This window comes from Saimiri boliviensis, chromosome 10 (assembly GCF_048565385.1).
Source record: "Saimiri boliviensis isolate mSaiBol1 chromosome 10, mSaiBol1.pri, whole genome shotgun sequence".
Taxonomy (NCBI): domain Eukaryota; kingdom Metazoa; phylum Chordata; class Mammalia; order Primates; family Cebidae; genus Saimiri; species Saimiri boliviensis.
The window spans coordinates 29154995-29176336 of record NC_133458.1 but is presented as its reverse complement, the minus strand read 5'-3'; the positions used below and the strand labels follow the sequence as shown (position 1 = coordinate 29176336).

The 21342-nt window shown below is 54.8% G+C and overlaps 1 protein-coding gene across 1 annotated transcript in view; it reads left to right on the top strand.

The window, feature by feature from the left end:
• The window catches only part of SND1 (staphylococcal nuclease and tudor domain containing 1), a 442553-nt gene extending 421969 nt beyond the window's left edge, over nt 1–20584 (top strand). The window contains exons 17-24 of the mRNA XM_003921017.3: nt 2916–3104; nt 9640–9781; nt 12975–13098; nt 13948–14017; nt 15175–15288; nt 17905–18108; nt 19824–19868; nt 19980–20584. Of these exons, the coding sequence (XP_003921066.1) occupies nt 2916–3104; nt 9640–9781; nt 12975–13098; nt 13948–14017; nt 15175–15288; nt 17905–18108; nt 19824–19868; nt 19980–20045 (954 nt within the window). The 3' untranslated portion in view covers nt 20046–20584. The remainder of the gene's footprint in view (nt 1–2915; nt 3105–9639; nt 9782–12974; nt 13099–13947; nt 14018–15174; nt 15289–17904; nt 18109–19823; nt 19869–19979) is intronic.
• Nucleotides 20585–21342: the final 758 nt, after the last annotated feature.

Below are 21342 nucleotides of genomic sequence, written 5' to 3'. Positions count from 1 at the left end.
GTGTAGAAGGACAGACACGGCGTGGGCTTTGGCTAGAGAGGAGCTAGCCTGCTTTCCCCAAGTGCCTTTGTTTGATGGAGAAATTACTGTGGCTATGGCAGCTGTAATAAAAGGTAACAGAGCCCCATGGGCGACAGCTTTATCTCCATCCACAACCCAGGATGGATTCGGTGGCAGCAGTGTGCCCAAGGCCAGAGATTTCTTTCCTCTGCGGCTGGCTGGGCCCAGGGACTTGCCAAGCCCAAGTTGGCATATCGATTGCAAGTGACAGACTAGTTAAGTGTGAAGTTGGTGCTCACCTGCCCAGGAGAGCCTGGCTGTACCCTGCAGTGTTGGCCCCAGGTCTGGCTGCTTGTCACTGGGTTCCTTCTCATGTAAGCCCTAGAGAGAGGCGATCATGTGGATTGCAGCCTCAGAGACCGGGGTGTGAATGTGGGGTATGCCACGTGGGCTGGGGTCTGAGCATGGGCACCTCACAGGATAGACAGCGACTGTGCCTGCCTGGTTGCCTCTGCAGCCTGTCTCTGAGGTTCTTGCATCAACCCCAGCAACCCAGTGCCAGAGCCACACTGGCCCATCACAAGCTGTCCTGGGCCTGCCAGGCCCGGAGAGAGGCCTGTGTTCAAGCAGGGCAGCCATCCTTGGTTTTAGGGAAAGGACACTTGGCTACTAAAGTTGTGGAAGACGAGAGGTCAGGGAATGCGGAAACTGATGTGGGCCTGGGCTCAGTGTTGGCTGGGAACTGTACCAGCCTCATTTGCTTTCGGCCAGGCATGTATCCAGGAGACCCCAGACACAAGGCAAGCAACCTCTCTGCTCTTCCTTCTGCTTCCCCAGAATTCTTCTAGGACCTGCTGCTGCTTGACCTTAGCATGTTGGATAAAGCTTGGCAAGTTAAGAAGAACAAGAGACAGTCTCGTCGTGTATCATTTTGCCCATCACAGATCTTGTCCACCCCCACTATTCCTGCAGCCTACCCCAACCCCTGCAGGCATGACAGCCTATTCTCCATTCCTGGCCTCCCTCTGGAGGAGGCGCTCAGTCTTCCAGTGGCTGAGCTTCCCCTATGCTCCAGCACTCTCGGTGTTTGCCAGGTGGGTGCAAGGTGTGGAAAGCTGAGCAGCCTCAGGTTGTGCTCACCTGCCCTTCTTCCCTACAAGAGTCGGTCCTTCAGTTAAGTTAGTTGCCAAAATTAGAGATAGGAAAAACCGGTTTGAACATCCACGGGCACTGGACTCTGTGTCTTCTGCTTCTGCAGTGTAGTACAGGCACTGGGTCAGTCCAGCCCAGCATTAGGGCCAGCACTTTCCCCCAGGCTCTACTAGTGAGCTGCAGGGTCCTACGGTCCTAGGTGGTGGACAGGGCAGAGAAGATGGCAGTGGAAGGAAGGGCTGCTCCTGAAACAGAAGGCTATGGAAAGGGGGGATTCGGGGGGGCAAGGGTCTTTTCTGCCAGGAGGCAGTGTAGAGAAGGCACTGGGGAAACCTGGATTCTGCTCTCAGCTCTGCCCCTTAATAGCTATTCTCCTCCAATGCCACCTACAGAATCAACATGGACTGGAGCTATATGTTCTCTATTATCTCTTTTTCTAACCCTAATAGACGCCACACATCCCCTTCCTACCACACTCCAACTTCAGGCATCGTTAAAGCTACATTTCCTCTTGAAGGATTAAATGTGGGCCTCAAGGAGGAAGAGAGTGTTCACGAATGGGAGGAAGTGAGTGAGGGTCCTGCCTCCCAGGCTCTGCCCATCTCCCTCTCTCCTACCTTCTCCCTGCACACCGAGACCACCTCCGTGTCCTTCTGGGGAGGCATGTCACCCAGCGTCCCTCATCCCTTCTAACCTTCTGTCACTAGCTTCAGCCCAGACTTTGAGAATTCCCAGGTATTTAGACATTCATTTTATTGGTTAATCGACCTTGAAGCCATTTAAATTAATACAAGTTTTTACATTTGGCAGCAACGCCGTTTATAGGCCCATTTAGCAGGGGAAGAAAGAGATCAGGAGAGAATCAGAGAAGGAATTTATCCTGGGCCGTGGCCTTCATGACATGGGAGCAGATCAGCTACCAGGAGGGCCACGACCCTGAGGCTGCCCCTTTAGAGAAGCAGTCAGTGCGAGGTCTGGGGTCCTGGGTCCTCGGGAGGAGACAGTCAGTGGAGGAGCCTTTGGGGCCCGTGGAGATTCCTTGAGGGCTCTGGGGTTCAGCCACAGCCCATGGCCCCAGGGACTGGGCTTATGGCAGCGACCATACCCTTCTGCGGGATTGTCGCTCACTGCCCTTGCGCTGATAAGTTTCCTGCCCATGTCTTTCTGCCTCTTCTGTCCTCTCCCCCTCTCCTCTCCTGCTTTTCATGCAGCTACTTTAATTACCTTCATTAGACATGAATTCATTCAGCTCTACCAGGAAGAGCAGCCTCCCTCTCCCCAGGGGTTGCCTTGCTCCCTAAGGGCCTGCCTGTCTTCTAGCACAGAGCTGGGGTGGGTGCTGAAGAGTGGGAGGCATCCAAAACTCTGCCTGCTTCTTAACTTGCTCCTGACCTTCAGCTGTATATTCTTGCCCTTTCTCTCTCTCTCTCTCTCTCTCTCTCTAAAGTTAAGGAGAGTCCCATTTGCCCCAGTAGCTTTCTGCCACAGGAGGGGAAGGGGCTCTGAGAAGAAAGGCAAGTTTTGAGGGGCGTCTGTCCCTGTACGAGGGTGAAACTGAAGGGTTCTAGGGGCTCCCACCGCGGGCGCTGCACCAGGCTCCTGCTCTGTCTCATTCCAGCTGCTGCTGCCACGTGCGGTGAATGTGGCAGCAGCTGCCACCGCCTGTGAGCCCAAGGCTTTCGCGCTGCTGTCCTCCCCACAGACACAGGACCTGCACACTCAGGCCTGGCCCCTACAGACTTACTCCTGTCTCTCTGTCCCAGGTGGAGGTGGAGGTGGAGAGCATGGACAAGGCTGGCAACTTCATCGGCTGGCTGCACATCGACGGCGCCAACCTGTCCGTCCTGCTGGTGGAGCACGCGCTCTCCAAGGTCCACTTCACCGCCGAGCGCAGCTCCTACTACAAGTCCCTGCTGTCTGCCGAGGAGGCCGCCAAGCAGAAGAAAGAGAAGGTACGCGTGGCAGCCCTCCGTGCTCTCCCTGCCCTCCTGTCCTCCTCACACACTAATGCTGCTGCCTCCAGAGAACAGGAGGAAGCAATTCTGTCATCCCTGCACGGAGTACCCCTGAGTACCCACACCAAGGCCGCACATAGGCAAGGAGAGGCTGCCAGCTGAGGGGTCCTCAGCCATAGTCTGTTGCAGACGTGAGGTTGGCCTGGGCTGCCAGCCTGGAAGGTCACCAGTGATCCCAGGCCTGCTCAGGTGGGCCTGAAGCAGAAAGCTGTCTAGGTGACCATGGAGCCATGGGACAGATGCCTGGGGCGTCCCTCGCTCCCCAGCCCTGATCCTTCTCTGTCAGTCCCCTCAGAGGGACTGGGCAGCCCAAGCCCATGTCTGACTTTCCTTCGCATTGCCCCGAGGGGAAACAGCCCCAGAAGAGGCTTCTATCTGTTAGGACAAAAGATTTACAGCCCATCGGTCTGCAGACATTGCCTGGAAGAGACAAGGTGGGTGGGGTGGAAAGCGGCTTCTGGAAACCAATTGACAATTGAGGAACTCAGTGGTTTGGAGGTGGGAGCCAGGCTCACTCAGCCTGTTGCTTTTGACTTATAGCTCGGCCCTGATAATGGGGATAAATCAGCTGGCCACCAATTTGTCAGGGTTTCTCTGAGCTTTAGGAGGATTCGTGGGACAGCCATGCTGAGCCATAAATTTGTTCCAGGAATAAATGCTTCCTTCCCCATGGGGCAGCCATCTGGCTCAAAACTCACTTCCCAGGGCCAAGGCCCAGACACCTGCCAAAAAGAGTCAGGGGCTTTGCAGCCCCAGAAGCACCAGGTTCTTCACCAGCCCGGAGCGGCTGCCTCCTCACCCAGGGCTGCTTTTCTCCCCCTGGGACTGTCCTCCCAGGTTTCTATGTATCTGTTCTTCCCATCCCCCCAGGATTAGGGCAGGCAAGCAACCCCTTGGTAGTGAAGGTAGAAAGACTACAAAGCTAGGCTGGGCGCGGTGGCTCAAGCCTGTAATCCCAGCACTTTGGGAGGCTGAAGCAGGTGGATCACGAGGTCAAGAGATCGAGACCATCCTGGTCAACATGGTGAAACCCCGTCTCTACTAAAAATACAAAAAATAAGCTGGGCATGGTGGTGTGTGCCTGTAATCCCAGCTACTCAGGAGGCTGAGGCAGGAGAATTGCCTGAACCCCGGAGACGGAGGTTGCAGTGAGCCGAGGTCGCGCCATTGCACTCCAGCCTGGGTAACAAGAGCGAAACTCCGTCTCAAAAAAAAAAAAAAAAAGAAAGACCACAAAGCTAGCACAGGTGAAAGAGACAGTCGGTGCCCTGGAGGAGATTCCCACCTCCTGCTCACATCAAGCCTCCCTCCCAGAATGAGGGGGAAGCAGGCAGCCTCAGCTCCTACAGGAAAGGAGTCATATGGCTTCTTCCTGGATTTCCTGCTTGTGACAGCTGAACTTAAGACTGCCACCCCCATGTCCTCTGCCTGCTGCAGGGAGAGGGAGGAGAGACAGTACTGGGGTCTCCTGTTTAAAGGGTGGCACCTTCACAGAAGAGTTAGCAGCTGGGGTAAAGTGGCAAGCCCCAGAGTCTAAGGCCCAGAGTCTAAGCATCTTCATCCTGGCCCTTCTTCCTGGCTTTTCAGCCGTGAGCTCAGAAGCCACCTTTTCAGAGCTGGGCAATCCTCTACCCTCTGAGAGTAGAGACTCTAGAGGAACCCAGAGGAGCACAGAGAGAACTCTGGCCTGAGGTGGAAGGGTAGGTTCCTTGCCAGGGGCTGTGCTGAACTCAGCATTGTTATTTACTGCACAGTGGGTTTGTCTGAAAGAGCCTAAGTCACCATTTTGCCAGTGCCACTTGATGACGCTGAGGAGTAATTACCAGTGATTAATTACTTGCACGGCCTGTGTGTTTTTATTCCAGTCCAATTAAAATGCAGTGCACAGCTCTCAGTGCTAGGCCCTGCCGCCTCCTGGGTCTCTCTCCTGCAAATCCCGGTCTGCTCATCAAGGAGCCTGAGGAACCGAAGCTCTCTTCCTCCTGGAGGGGCTGTTTCCCAGGAGCTGCACTGGCAGAGCTTTGTACCAGCTCTCAGAGTTGGCTGGACCCTGATAAAAGGATCTGGTGGCCGGTTGGGGTACAGTAACCTGAGTATCTGGGGTGTACCCAGCCTTGTCCCACTTGTGACCCCACAAGGGCTGCCTTACCTGTCAAGAGACAGTGGTTAAGAGATCCTGTTGGCATCAGGATGCGTGAATGTTTGTGCCTATAGTTAACCAAGGAAAGGTCATGCTGAGGGGTTCTGTGAGACCAGGAAGTGCAGAGGCTTTGGGGAGTGTGATTATGTGTGTGCGCATTCGTGTGTGTGTGTCTGGGGGAACCTGACAATGCCGCTTTCCCAGCTGTGAGGGCTTAGCTGCCTCCCTGCTGAGTGTAATTCCTCCCTGTGCCCTGTGAATTCCTCCCCAGTGAAGAGGCTGATAGGGCCCTTCCCTTCCTTGGCAGGAGGTAACCCCGCCACCTCCTCAGCGACCTGGGCAGACCTGAGGACCAAAGAGGGAACCACGAATGGTAGATGCCTGTCCCCCTTCCTTAACCCCCACCCCACACATGTGCCCAGCAGGACCCTGCACAGGACTGGATTGGCTATTGATTGGCTTTTATTGAGCTTGACTCCCCTGCTGCAGGCCCAAAGGCCTCTGCCACCTTGGCCCCACGCCAGCCCCACCCCTGGAGCCTTGCAAGCAGTTCTGTTAAACAGGATTTAGAAAGGAAATACTCCAGCCAGTGGATCCTCAGTCCACAGTCCCCATTGCCTGCCAGGAGGAGGACCTGGGCTCCCTGAGGAGGAAGTGCAGGGAAGAGGGAGGGCGAGGGCGGAGAGCACAGGAGAGATAGCCTCTGCTCCTGACTGCCTGTTCTGTGCCTGGCTTGATGGGCTCTTTCCCTCAGGGTGGCCTCAGCAACAGAACACAAGGAGCCCCAGAATATAGAGGGGACCCAAGCAAGACAGGAACTAGCATGGCAGAGTAGCCTGGAGCAGATGAACAGGCTGGGGGCTGGGGGGGGGGGCTCCCTCCACCCTTCCCAGTCTTGCTCTGTAGCCAGGGCCATGGGAGGTGCCCCACCAGACCACAAACTCAGCCATCAGTCAGCTAGGACAGCCTCTCTGCCATAGCTTGCTCAGTAACGGCCTCTGCGTGTGCTCAGATGTAGTCCACGAGCAAGAGCAGACCGTCTCGCGGTTGGCTCTTCCAGCATCCCTGGGCCCACTGCTTAGGCCAAGGTTGGGACCCCGTCGTCTGTCCAGCTCCTTGGCCATAGAGGTTCTTCCCCAGCTCCTCCATCTGCCAATAGTCCGGGGTAGAGCCGTAACTCTGTGTGCATACAATTACTTCTCCCTCTGGAATGAGTCTTTGAGTTTTCCTCGTCATCTCCCCAGAGGTCCAGGAAGAGGAGCGTCTACAATGGAGCTTCCCAGAAACCAGCTTCTTGTGGGGAATCTGAGCTGTGAGGGGCTGAGGATGGCCGTGGAAAGCGGCCGGGTCTGGCAGGTGTCTTGCCAGTGGGATGTCTCCTCCCTGCACTGGCTCTGCAGAAGGACAGCCTGAGTCAGCTTGGTCCCAACGCACCCTTGTTCTAAGGATGGGCACAAGGGCAGCCACACCTGTCGCAGCCAGTGGACTCCTTCCTTCTCACCATGGGGCCACCTGGCCAGCCTGCATGTACCAGCTTGCCTATGTGGCTGCAAGTCCCAAGGAACAGCTGGTCACCTCAGGGAAAGAGGGAACCATCATGGCTCTACTGCCTGAAGGGCCAAAGGTCAGCCTCTCCTAGAAACAGGATTCCTTTATCTAAGGAGGCAGCTGTCTCTCTCCCACTCTCTAGGTGCTTCTTGGCAACCTTGGGTGCCAGCCACTTTGTGTATGGAGACACCTCGATTCTGCTGTCTTCTCAATTCAGGTGGCAGTGTGCACCGCCCAAGTGAGCTGAGGCACCTTGTCACAGGGCTGGCCCCAGTGCTGGGGGCTGAGGGCCATCCCTGAGACTTTGGCTTGCATATTCCATGACCTCACGCCTGCTGCCACCTGAGTCTGCAGGGCAAGAAGCTCCACCCTCCTCTCCCCAAGGAGGAGACCCAATGCTGTCACCCCATGCTGTCGCCTGAGGCACTTTTGCTTGAGGAGTCTTTAGAAGTTTCTGCTTTTACCCTGTCAGTCTGTTCCCAATTCATCAGCACTGCTGAGGGGCCACCTTCCCCCACAGCCAAGGGAGCAGGGTGGGGCTGAGATGGGAGCCCTCAACAGCTGGCAGGCTCGGGGCCCACAGCCCATAGCCCACCCAGGAACCAGCACAGAGGGCCGGTCTGTTAACAAGCTCAGTGCCGGGAAAGGAGGGAGCTGGCAGGAAGAGGGAAGGGCCCCTGCATGGCGCCTTGTAAGCAGCAACGTTAAACTGGATTTAGAAAGAAAAGCAGGGATTCAGGAGGCAGGGGTGCCTGCTGGTGGGGAGGAGGGGGCAGACTCCTGAGTCAGGAGGGCTCTGCTGCAGCTCACTGAAGTTAGTGCTGACAGTCTCATCTATCCTCAGAGCTGCAAGCATCCCAGAAGGGCTAGGAGCCCAGGTGTCAATAGGAGTGACTGGATAAGTAGATACCAGGGAACTTCCAGCTCGGAGGCCCAGGGGGAAAGCCTCAGGCTCATCAGGACACGGGCTTGGCATTTATGGCTATCCCCACCCTTTCACAGGGAAGCCCACAAGCTAAAGACATGCTTCCCCACGTGGGCAGGGAGGCCCTTGGGGGATTAGGGTCTCTCTCCTGCCTAGAGGCAAAGCTGTGGGTTAAAGTCCTCCTGCCTGCCTTCTCCTCTCTGTCCGGCCAGGGCTTAGGGGACTAGATGCAGCAGCAGGTACAGGTCTCTGGGGATGGGAGCAGGTGTTAGTGTATGAGGAGCCTGGAAGGTAAGAAGGGGTCAGGAGCTATTTGGGTCGGAGCCCAGCCCCAGACCGGGGCCCACAACCCCAGCCATAGAAGGCACTGCTTGGTGTAGGTTGGTGGAAAGCTTGGGCCTGGGAGATGTCTCAGTCAGTCCCCCATAGCCACTCCTTCTAGTGGAAGCACACGCTCATGCCACGTTAAAGGCAGAAGTGTGGGGCCTGGGTTGAGCCAAGGTGTTCTGGATTTCCAGCTTTCTTGCCCTTCTGCTGGGTCCTGAAGCTCCCTAGGAGTCTGCATTTCAGCTGAGAGAGAAGAAAAGGGGACCCAGAAAAGTTTGACCAAGGTCAGACGGCATGCTCAACAACAATAGGGATATGAGGCCTCACTCCCACCCCCCACCACCAACAAATGGCTTTTTCCTCCTGGTTGGTGGCGTTTTCTCAGGGATACTAGTCAATGCCAAAATGCCCCTGGAAGAGCTCTAGAACCAGGTTGCCTGTGTTTGAATCGTGATTTCACTGCTTCTAGCTGCAAGCCTGTGTAACTCAGTTTCCTTATTTGTAAAACAGGGATAATATCAAGACCTACTCAAAGGGTTGTTGTAAGGTCTACATGCATTAATATTGGGAGAATGTTTAGAATGCTACCTGGCACCTAATAAGCACATAAGTATTGGGCAAATACTTTTAATCATCCTTGTTCCCGTGTGTGTCTGTGGGACCCTACGCGTGATCCAGTCCCTGCACTCTCTCACCACCCCCTTCTCGCTGCTCAGCTGGAAAGCCACCTCCCTCCTCCTCCCTGCTCTGACAGGCCTCACCATTTGGGTAATCTCCTGGCCGCAGGATTGGACTTGACACACTGTCACCTCAAATCAGCTTCTGGACCACTGCAGCCCTGACAGCACAGGGCTCGGGGAAGGAAGGGAGAGAGGGAAGGGTGGAGAGCACATGGCCCAGCTTCTGAGCTGAGGTCAGAGCAACCTGCTGGAGGTGAGGAGGATGGAGAAAGGGAAAGTTGCTGAGCAGAGGCATTCTTGGTGAGCCCTCCCCTGGCCTCGGGCTGCAGCTTGGACTGCCTTAGGAGTGCCAGGGGCCCTGTGACAGCAGGAGGTCCTGCACAATTCAGAGGTGCCCTACAGCAGGCCACAGGGAAGGGAGAACCATAGCACTCAGGGTGCGAGTGTGAGGAGCCAGGTGTGAGGAGCGTGAGAACAGGGCTGTCACACGACGCACATGAGATGGCCTGGGAATCTGCTGTTACTCTTTTTCATTCTCTCGGGGATGTTCAGAGCAGACTGTAATTTGCTAGGCCTGGGGTGAGACCTGGGGCCTGCATTTGTAATAAGCTCCCTTGTTGCTTCTGCTGCCTGCCAGAATTTGAGAACTGCTGGGTCGGAACTTTAGAGAGCCCCCCTTTCCCCTCTGAGATAGGGGGCTTCAGGGGCTCAGCCTGGTGTGAACCGAGTGCCCCACAGTGACCCCACAGTCACTCACCCAGGGTGATCCCATTTGCCCAAAGCCCCTTTCCCAGTGTCTTCTATGACTTCACTTCGTCACTTTCTTCTCACCTCTGCCACCTGAACATGCAGGTCTGGGCCCACTATGAGGAGCAGCCCGTGGAGGAGGTGATGCCAGTGCTGGAGGAGAAGGAGCGATCCGCCAGCTACAAGCCCGTGTTTGTGACCGAGATCACTGACGACCTGCACTTCTACGTGCAAGACGTAGAGACCGGTGAGTGCTCAGGCCGCTGGCTCGTGGTTCTTGGCTTGGTCCAACTGGTGCTGCCTGGGGGTGGGAGGGGCACAAGCCAAGCAGCCCAGGAGCCTTCCCCGAAGAGCTCACGCTCTCGCTGCCCCTCTCCCTGCCTCGTCCCACTGCGCTCTGAGCTTGGGGTCATTTCAGGAACTCTCACCTGAGCTCTGGCATGGGTTCAGGCATGGAGGCACTGCCAGGCAGGTCCTCTTAGAGCAGGCAAGATAACCAGGTTTATCTGGGTGGCGCTCTGAGACTCTTAGGGGATTGTTTATTCCCACACACCCCTGGCTACACTGGGCAGGAGGATTTGTAGCCCCCAGAGTCTGTCAGGTCCCAGCCAGCCATCATCAGCCCCTTTCCCTCTAGGGGAGCAAGGAGTGGCGCTGGGTTTGTCTCTGCTGGGGTTTCTCCTTCAGAGGTTAACATAGCCCTGCGTGAAGTTTCCATGGAAACAGGCAGCGCTCCAGGGAAACACATCCCCTGGCAGTCTCTGAAGGACCTTCTCCTCCTCCCATCCTGAGTGCTGTGCACTGTGGCCAGGGTCCCCTAGACAGAGACCTGGAGTTTCTGAGGCCAGCCGGCAGGGGAGAGCTCTTGCAGCCACTGGTCCGACTCCGCCTCACCTGCTTCCTCTCTCCGCCCTATCTTCTCATGGGCACCCTGTGCAGGGCAACAGTTGAGTTGGGAGCAGAAGGAAAAGCTCTTAGAACTGCCTCTGGGTCCCAGGAAACAAATCATGGCCGAGGTGGGCAGAGAGGGCTGGAAATGTCATTGGCACTCGGGCAGTCCTCCAGATGGCAGGACGCAGCTCTGCCCAGCCTCCTCGGCCCACCCCAGGCCCACTCCACGTTGCCCCGTCTCAGCCACTTCCCTCTAATGCTGTTTCCCAGGCAGCTGCCTCAGTGGCAATGTCATTTTACCAGGAAAAACTTGACCGTTCCTGGCCCTGGGCTGGCTGTGCTTGGAAAGGAAAAACGTGAGGGGGAGGGGTAAAGACAGAGCGGATGAGCCTTCGGGATTAGGTTCTCTTGAGGTCAGCCACAGTCCTGCTGAAAGCTGCTACAGCAGTTGCCTTGGGAATGAACCGGGCCGTGGCCAGCCTCTAGGGCTGGGTCATGTGACAGGGAAGGAGTCTTGTAGTGGTGGTCTAGGTCGGAACAAGAGCTATTCTGGGCAGAGGAACGCGCTAGAATCCACCACCCCCAAACCCTGCCAGCCCCCTAGAGAACTTGAGCAAAAGGATGCAATCACTCCCATGTAGGCCCCCCATAGCCGCTCAGTCCTGCTAGGGAGGGCCTGCCTTGACTCAGAACAGGGCGCTGATATCTTCAGGGAGCAGAAATCTGAGGCAGAAAACAAGGGAAGAAAGAAAACTAGAGAAAACCACGTGTCCTTAGAATGCTGGAAGAGAAGGGAGTGAGGCCCTCCTGGCAGGCCACCTGGGGATTTGTGGTGGGCTCCAGAGAGGAAGGCCCCTGCCCTCAGGTGGTTCCATGGTATCCATGGAGATAAACCTCAGGATCCACAGCCCCACTCTGCTGAAACCTTCATCCCCTCAGGGATGAGATCCTCTCACCCTGTCTCCCTTCTTTCAATTAAAGTCTTGTCTTTGAGAAGGATCTGACGAAAACATTGCCATTAGCTGCAAATGACCAGCGAGGCTCTGTAAGGACCTCCCAAAGGGCTTTGCCTGTTGGTGGGAGGAGAAAGCCTGCTTCTGTTGCCTTGGAGCAAAAAAATAAAAGTAGACCAAGTTAGGGAGGAAGCTGTCTGTCAAGGCTTCTTAGTCCCTGGAATTTTACTGTCTGTGGCAAGGACTGTCCAAGGAGAATTACAGAGGGCTGGCCATTGGGTAGCAGGAGGGGCAGCTGCCACCTGCAGGCCTCTGTCCTGCGGATGCTGGGCCAGTGGCCTGTGCAGCAGCCTGAGAGTGGACACACATTCCTGCATGCTTATGCAGAGTTTATTTTCAATGCAGCTGAATTATTAACCACCCCGCATGCATTGGGGATTCTACCAGGCCTTACACGAGTAAACAGAAACAATTGAGCTATGGTCTATGCCCTGAAGGAGCTCACGGTGTGGTGGCAGGGAACTTACAAGGCTGACTGTGGCCAGTGTAACAACAAACATATGTCATGCCTTGGGCCCTGAAGATAAAGAGAAGAGTCCCACTCTTAGACCACACATCCACAGTCACCCTTCTTGCTTCTGAGAGGGAAGGGGCAAGAAGGGTCTGAGACTGAGCTAGAATCAGGGCCAGAGGAGATATAAAAGGGGCAGCCACAGTGAACTCAACCCTCCCAGAGTTAGGGTGGGAGGATGCTGCAAAGAGCCAGAGAGAGAAACTGAGGACGCCTCGGTGTTGCTACAACAGGCAAAAGCAGCAGATAAGCAGCAGGACCGCTGACCTAATGTCAGAATGCTTAGGGAGAGACAAGGTGAGAACCCCTCCTCCAGTGGAACAGGGGTTCTGAGTGGCGGCGTGGGACAGTAGAGCCCCAGTCCAGCGGCACTGGAAGTCCTGTTCAGCATGTATCTTGCAGGGTGACAAGAGTCAAAGTGACCAAGTTTGAATAATACTGAGGCTCTAGGCCCCGGTCCCAGAATGACCCCCCCATCTTCCATGGCTTAAATTCTGGGGCCTTTTCTTTGCCCACTGTGTTATGGGGCCCATCCTTCATCCCTACTTTTGTCCCCTGGGAAGCAATGGATAGTGGCTGCTGTCAGTTACCACCTCTGTGGCCGAGGCCGGGAGCTGGCGCTGTAAGAATGGAGTACGGGCTGGCCAGCTCTCACCCTGGAGCGGGCTGTTTGGCATTGGCCTTGCTCCCTGTCTCCTTGCTTTCTCCACCTCCTTAATCAAAGCTCAGACACATCCCAGGGGCTCCCACAGCCTGGGCCAGTCGACTGGAGAGCTGAGATGGCACAGCTGTGTGTGCCTTCAAGGTCCGACGTGTCAGCAAGTCACCAGCTCCGCTGCTGAAGACAGATGGCACAAAATCTCTGGAGTGAGGACCAAGAGGGCTTCCCTGCTTGGGTTGGGGACAGAGCCAGTGCTGCAGTGCCCCCCAGAATTTCACATTGAGCTCCCTCCCCAAGCCCTCCCAGAAATGAGGCTTCGAGGAACCCAGCACCCAGGTCTCACTGCGCTCTTCCTCCCTGGCAGGCACCCAGTTGGAGAAGCTGATGGAGAACATGCGTAATGACATCGCCAGCCACCCCCCTGTAGAGGGCTCCTACGCCCCCCGCAGGGGAGAGTTCTGCATTGCCAAATTTGTAGATGAAGAATGGTAAGCCACTCGAAAAAGCAGGGCAGAGTCTCAAGCAAGAGCGATAGCAGGGCTGTCCACAAGCCCTGGGCGTTCGTTGCCTTAGCAGTCTGGTTTCCCCAGCTGGTTATTGACTGACCCAGCAGCTCTCCCAGGTGTCCCTCTTCATTGCCAACAGCCCATCTGGGGCCTCTCTCTGGCCTGTGCACCCCCTGCAGTCCAACCAGACAGAAATGGCTCCTTTCTTCTCTCCTGGGGGATTCCAGGGTAGGAGCCCTGGCTGGCTGGCTGGGCTCTCCAGCACACCCCTCACCCCACCCGGGAAGAATGATGTCACAGAGGCTGAGGTGGAGGCTGGACCACAGTAAGCCCAGAGCAGCTGCCCGACCCTCCTCCCTGGCTTTCTGGGACATGAGCAGCAGTGCTCACAGGCCGGAAGAAGGTCGCTGACGTGTGATCTACCAAGGGAGGGCCCATGGCCTTCCCAGGGTGACGAAGTGACTTGGATGTGTTCCCTGCTGCGGCCTCCCAGACAGATCTGCCGGCTAATTACAGCTGCTGTTTAGTGCGCTGGGTTTAAGCAGCAGACATCAATCTAGTCATTAGTCTTGTTGCTTTATGCCCCAAGGACACATTAATCCACTCCACATGCTCTTTCTCCCTCTTCTGCTCCCAGCTATGCTCTGATTCCATTAGGTGGTAGCCACAGTGCCCGAGGCTGAGCCTAGATGGAGTGCAGTAACTGTCCCCTGTGACACCCGTTGAACCCGGGCAGTGAAGTGCTGTGCCCCTGCCCTTCCATTGCTGAGGCTCTGGGAGCCCAGACTCCTCAGGGCTGCCTCTTGAGCTCTGCCCATGATGCCATTCCAGGTACCGTGCCCGAGTAGAGAAAATCGAGTCTCCTGCCAAAGTACACGTCTTCTACATTGACTACGGCAACGTGAGTGTTGGGGACCAGGGTGTTGGAAGGGCCTTCAAACACGGCAGCCCCCTGGATCAAAGCCATCTGATCTCTCCAAGGTCCCTCTGAGCTTACTGATAGAACAGTGAGCATTGGGGCATCTGTGCCATGCAGGTAACAGGCCACGCCCCTGAGTGACCTGACAAAACTGGTGTCTATGGCCAGTGGCTGCGAACACTGATAGGTCTCACATCCAGACCCCAAGGGTGAGGAACCCACAGTTCTCTTCTGCCTGAGGTCTCTGGAGAATGGGGCAGCGCCTCTGTAGCACACGGAGGCACTTTACACCCACAGCTCCGGGTGTTCAGGCCAAACTGGGTGTTTGTTCCATGTGCTAATCCCCAGCACATCGCCAAACTCAGGCTTGCTGGGAAGGGACAATCACAGATGACAGTGACCAACTAGCACCCTTGGCAGAAAAGTCACTCCAGCCGGGCCTGGGAGTCTTCTGACAACTCTGGGGAGATTCCCTTTAGGAACAGCAGCCAGCCCATGAGAAAGCTGTCATTCAGGAGGGCGACTGTCTTGAGTCATGGCTCTGCTTGTCTGCGTTCCTTCCATACCTTCCTCAAGGACTAGGACTGAGCATCTGTTAGTAGAGAGCCCAGAGCTGGGCCATGCTCCCAGCCCATCTCCTTGAATACACAAAGGAAGAGGTCCTGCCAGACGAGGGCCAAGTGACATGCCTGGGCTGGATCCACAGGCAGGCCCGCTGACCGCAGGAATTCTTGTCTTGGTGTGCTCTCCCAGCGAGCAGCTGCAGCACCCCCTGGCCTGTGGGAACGTAGTCAGGGAACCCATGTCACAGACCGAAGGGCATTGGGAGGAAACGGAAAAGCGATTAGAGTCCAGTTTACTGTGATTATTTTCATGGGAACCACTAGGTGTGCCAGCTCCAGGCCCAGAGTGAGAGGGTGTGAGCCACAGCTCCCTACTGCTGCTGGTACCAGCAGGGCACGTTCCCCCAAGGCCTCACCCGCTGGGGAGCCTTTGTACATGGCAAAGTGAAACCAAGTAATGAGATGAACAGGGTAGCCCAGAGTTAGCATTCCCAGAGGCCTGGCCACAGAGAGCTGTCCTGTGATAGCAAGAGGGCAGCGAGTATGTGACATGTTGGCCTGCTGCTTCCTCTGCAGAGAGAGATCCTGCCGTCCACCCGCCTGGGAACTCTACCACCTGCCTTCAGCACTCGGGTGCTGCCAGCTCAAGCCACGGAGTATGCCTTCGCCTTCATCCAAGTGCCCCAAGATGTGAGTCTGGCGTCTTCCTCCTTCCAAAGGGGACTGTCCACTGACACAAAGCTGCTGCTGCAGCCCTCGCAGCTGACAGGAAAAGATGGAAACTGATCATCTGTTAGTAATGAGACTCAAGAAATGGGAAGTTAAGGAAGATATCGCTGAGAAGGTGGCATTTGAGCATTCCAGCTAGTTCATAGAATTGGGTAGGCCTGGTGGCCACGGTGCTTTTGGACAAAGGCTAGACCACCACAGCTAGATCCCAGGGGACTTTTGGGCCGTGGCAGGAGGTGAGACGGGGAGGGCCTTGGTGTCGTGGGCTTGTCTACCCTAGCAAGGAGTTTATTCTTTGGGTTGTATAGGCAGGAAGGAAATGTGGCACCATTTCCAGGAGGAGTGTGACATGGTCCAGTATGTTTCTGAAAGTTAGTTCTGATGGCACAGTGAACAAAGGGACTGGGAGGAATGGGTGGGAGACAGTTGCAGCAGTCCGTGCTAGAGACTAACGTGGCGCTGGATTTCTTATGTACGGATGTGTTGCTGCTGGCCAAGAAGAATGAGAAGGAGCAAATTTGACCAGTGGGATGTCCAGGCAGCCATACAGTTTTCAGTTAGGGAGTGCGATGAGACCTGGAATAGTGTAGTTAAACCAAGGCAGTGTACAGGATTGCCCAGACTGAGTGTGTGGAAGGTGTGATGAGAGAGAGTGTTAGAAGTACTGGGTTCCCACCACCTGAGAACAGGAGCCTAGAGGCAGCAAGTGCAGCCAGAGAGGAGAGAACCCATGCGTAGGGTCATAGATATCCTCCATTCCCAAGCAGAAAGCCAGTGTGCAATGCCCAGATCCCCAGGGAGCTCAGGCAGGTTGAAGCTTCCCAGGGGCTGCCCTTGGCTTTAGCTTTGAGGAGGTGCCTGGTACGTAGAATGAGAGCTTCGTGAACACCATGGTTGGCACTGTCACCAGATAAAGGGTGCAAATGAAGAATAAGCAGATATACTCTGCTGCCAGGCGCAGTGGCTCATGCCTGTAATCCCAGCACTTCAGGAGGCTGAGGCAGGCGGATCACGAGGTCAGGAGATTGAGACCATCCTGGCCAACATGGTGAAACCCTGTCTTTAAAAAAATTTTTTTTTAATTTACTCTCTGCCTTTTCACAAAGTTGCTGAAGGGCAGGAGAGAAACAACAGAAGATGCTGAAGGCAAGTATCACAAAACAGATTAATGAAGACAGACACATGGGATCAGGTGCAGTGGCTCACGCCTATAATCCCAGCATAGGAGGCCAAGCAGGGAGAATTGCTTGAGGTCAGGAGTTCAAAACCAGCCTGGGCAACATAGCAAGACCCTGTCTCTAAATAATAATAATAATAATAATAAGCTGGGTGTGGTGGCACATGCCTGTAGACCCAGCTATTCAGGAGACTGAGGTGAGAGGATTGCCGGAGCCCATGAGTTCAAGGCTTCAGTGAGATGGTGGTGCCACTGCACTCTGGCCCATCCCTACCTCTTTTGGGTTCTTTTCTTTTTCTTTTTTCTTTTTTTTTTTTTTTGAGGTGGAGTCTCGCTCTGTCACCCAGGCTGGAGTGCAGTGGTGTGATCTCAGCTCATTGCAACCTCCACCTCCAGGGTTCAAGTGATTTTCCCACCTCAGCCTCCCCAGTATCTGGGATTACAGGTGCCTGCCACCGCACCCAGTTCATTTTTGTATTTTTAGTAGAGACAGGGTTTTACCATGTTGGCTGGGCTGATCTCGAACTCCTGACTTCAGGTGATGCACCCACCTCGGCCTCCCAAAGTGTTGGTATTATAGGCATGAGCCATTGCACCTGGCCTAGTCCCTGTTCCTAAAAAAAAAAAAAAAAAAAAAAAACCAGAGACACAGGATGTCATGGGCTCAGTGCACTGGAGCAAGGTCCTGCGGGAGGTAGGAAGTGAGAGGGCACCACGTGTAGGTGAGCTTTGAGTGCAAAGAAGTCACTTTTCCTTGAAGAAACAGGGCAGGAGGGTGGGGCTTGGGGTAGGAAAGAAAGGAGTCGCTTGCAAATAGTCTCAGGCTAAGGGCAAGGAAGAGAAAAGGGGAAGACGTCCTATCCGAAGCCTGTTTCTCCCTCACTAGGGTTCTTTTTGGGGTTTTTTGTTTGTTGGTTTGTTTGTTTTGAGGCTGAGTCTTGCTCTGTTGCTCAGGGTGGAGTACAGTGGCAGAATCAGCTTACTGCAGCCTCCGCCTCCCAGGTTCAAGCAAGTCTTCTGCCTGAGTTTCCCAAGTAGCTGGGATTGATTACAGGCTCCCTCACACCCTCTCTTCTTCCTTCCCTCCCTCCCACCCTCTCCCACCACCACGCCCAGCTAATTTTTGTATTTTTGGTAGAGATGGGATTTCACTATGTTAGCCAGGCTGGTCTCAAACTCCTGCCTTCATGTGATCTACCCATTTCAGCCTCCCAAAGTGCTGGGATTACAGGTGTGAGTCACCGCACCTGGCCAACCTCACTAGGGTTCTCAGGGGAGCTGAAAACACCTGGCAGAGGAGGCCCCTCCTGGCCAGACTTTCTTGGGAGTCCATGGACAAGAGCTGTGGCCCAAGTGGCTGTTCTCTGGCTTGTTCTGACCTGAGTGTGTCTCTGATCCAGGAAGATGCCCGCACGGATGCCGTGGACAGTGTGGTTCGGGATATCCAGAATACTCAGTGCCTGCTCAACGTGGAACACCTGAGCGCCGGCTGCCCCCATGTCACCCTGCAGTTTGCAGATTCCAAGGGTGATGTGGGGCTGGGCTTGGTGAAGGAGGGGCTGGTCATGGTGGAGGTGCGCAAGGAGAAACAGTTCCAGAAAGTGGTATGTGATATGGAGAGCTGCCCCAGCATTGCCCTACCACCCTCACCAAGGAGGGGACCGCACCGTGAGCCAGAAAGGGAGCAGGGAATTCACCATCCTGCTGTTTCTGCTGGGGAAAGATAATGGATTTGGGTTTGTTGGGGTTTTTTTTGTTTTTGTTTTAAAGCTAATTACATCCCAAATTAATTGGCTGCATGTTTGGCTGAGAATGCAGCTGGAAACTAGAGCGGAAAGTTTCCTTCCCCATGTACCCCCAGGTGACAGGCAAGAAAGCTTTGCCAGGGGCGATGTGGAGAGGGTCAAAGCCTGTCCCTCCCGCTCTCCCAGTTTCACTCTTCAACAGACAACTTCCAAGTCCATAACCAACTCCTGGTACCCAGCGCCACCCTGAGCCAGAGCTGTCAAGTAGGTGGCACCAAAGGCTCAGGGGAACTCTGCCACACAACCCTCTGGCTGTTTGGAAAGCCCCTTGGACTTGAAGTCCTGGCTCCACCATCCTGAGAGGAGAAGCCAGCTCCTGAGCCCCATCTCCCTGCTCATGAACTGAGGGGAGCCTTGGATGCCTTGCCACTTCTCAGGGCTGATCATGACGATCAATGCGCTCGTACCTGGGAAATACCTTGCACTGCACGGCCATTGGTGATTAGCTTTGGGCTCTGGATACAAGGTAGCCCCTTCCATTTAATACTGTACATTTCTGAGTCCCTCCCTACCCTCTCACCAAGCAGCCACTGAGGCCCTATTGCAGAACAGCCCTGCTTCCCAGCTGGGCTGAATCAGTGAACCATCCAAGTGGGCCAGTCCGGGGAAACTTAATGTCTCTGCTATGCAGAAAATTCCTTTTGCCCCAGTCCCTGAGAGAAACACCTAACGTGTGTTCGCTTATCTATTCATGCCATCAGTAGACATTTATTGAGGGCTTATGGTATATGAGTGAGCAACAGACAGCACCCCTGCCCTGAGGAGCTTACATTCAAGCATGAGCAGACAACAATTAAAATGGAAATAATAAGTAAATTAAGTAGGATATTAGAAGATGATAACTACAGTGAAAAAAAACAGAGAGAAGTGGAATCCAGGGAGTCAGGAATGGGAAGGGAAAGTTGTGTGTTTATTGTTCTGGTTTGGTTTGGTTTGAGACCACGTCTGGAGTGCAGTGTCGCAATCACGGCTGACTGCAGCTTCGAACTCCCTGGCTCAAGTGATCCTCCCACCAAAGCCTGCTGAGTCACTGGGACTACAGGCATGTGTGGACCACCATGCTTGGCTCATTTTTTTTATTTTTTTGTAGAGATGGGGTCAGGCTGGTCTTGAACTCCTAGGCTTAAGTGATCTTCCTGCCTTGGCCTCCCAAAGTGCTGGGATTATAGGCCTGAGCCACCACGCCTGAACTAGGTTGTAATTTTAAATGGAGCTGCCTGAGACTTCATTAAGAAGGAGATACTTTACCACAGACCTGAAGCAGGGGAGAGGGAGCCAGGACGACATAATGGGAGGAGCATTCCAAGCAGATGGAAGAACCAGTGCAGAGTTAAGGGAATAGCCAGGAAATGAATGTGATTGCATTTTGCATTGTACTCTGCGGGAACTGAGGCTCCATTGGATGGGCTTGAGCAAGGAGAGATGGGGCCCTGACCTAAGCATTCTGCAGGGTCATGCTGGCTAATCATTTGAGGGCACCCCTGACCACTCCCTTTCCTCTCTCGTCCCTCCAGATCACAGAATACCTGAATGCCCAGGAGTCAGCCAAGAGCGCCAGGGTGAGTTCTTGCCTTGGGAGCCCCCAGAGGCTACCGAGTTGAGGGGTTTGGCCCTCTGAGTTCCAGTGGGTCCCGTACCCCTGAAGAGCTATTTTCTGTTTTTTCTTACAGCTGAACTTGTGGCGCTATGGAGACTTTCGAGCCGATGATGCGGATGAATTTGGCTACAGCCGCTAAGGAGGCAATCGGGTTTGGCCCCCAGCACCGCTCACGCCAGTCCCTCTTCCTCTGCCGGGAGGGTGTTTCCAACTCCACACCCCAGAGACGGGGTGTAGATTGGGTCCAGCTTTGCTTCAGTGTGTGGAAATGTCTTGTAGGGTGGCATCAGTGCTGGGGGTGGGGTGGGGAACCCCAAGGCTTTCTGGGGCAGACCCTTGTCCTCTGGGATGATGGGCACTGCTATCCACAATCTCTCCCAGTTGGTTTTATTTGGAGGTTTGTGGGTTTCTTTTTTTTTTTTAAGTCCTCAAATCAGGAAGAAGCATCAAAGACTACGTCCTGGTGGAGGGAGTTATCCTAACACCCGGGCCGCTGCCAGCTGGCACCTGCCTCTGTCCCAGACTGCCCTTCTTCCCGGCTCTCTGTCCAACTGTAGATTATGTGATTTTTCAGATGCGTCCATTCTCAAATGCCAGTGTGTCCACATCTTCGCCCTGGCCAGCCCATTCTGTATTTAAAGCTTTTGAGGCCCAATAAAATAGTATGTGCTGTCTGCAGCCCTTATTGGTCACAGTGGGGTCCAGAACATGGAGTCTTGGCAGCTTCAGCCAGGAGACCTGGACACTTGAATGACCCCCAAGATAGTCATCCAGATGCCTGGCCACTCTTCCTAAAATGGAGCCAGCTGGGGAAAGTAAGGCAGATTTTCAGCATCCGAGCAAGCAACTCCTGGACCTGGTGGGCACCACTTGGCACCATGGCCATCATGCAGGAGGCTAGAGGTCTTTTCTGACTCATTGCACATGGCTGTTCTCAAGGACCTTAGAGAGTTAGAGCAGCTTGGCCAACAGCACCCAAGACCATTCGCCCACTGTGAATTTCTGGGTCTCCCCTTAGGCAGACCCTGCCAGATCCCTAAGAAAGGCTCCAAAAGGGAATCAGCTGAGAGAAATTACTTCCCTAATTCCTGCTGTGGCCGGGATAGAGTGGATTAGAACGCAGGCCCCCTGGTTCCTCCCTGGAGCACAGAGCTAGGAGGACCGGCTTCTCCGAGAAGGACCGAGGTTCCAGGTGAGAGGCCCATCTGCGCCAAGTTAGCCATTGCTCCTGTCTAACTTGATAAGCTCTCCCCAAAGGTCCTCAAGTAGAACTGACCCCAGAGCTCAGACTCCTCAGGCTGCATATAGCCTGTGGGGGAGGAGCCACTGTGGTGCGAGACCAGGAGCCCTGGGGAGAGAGTCAAGTGTGCATGTCCCCACTTTCCATGCCCACGGTGTCCACGCCTCATTATTTCTCCACTGACAACATCACCTGC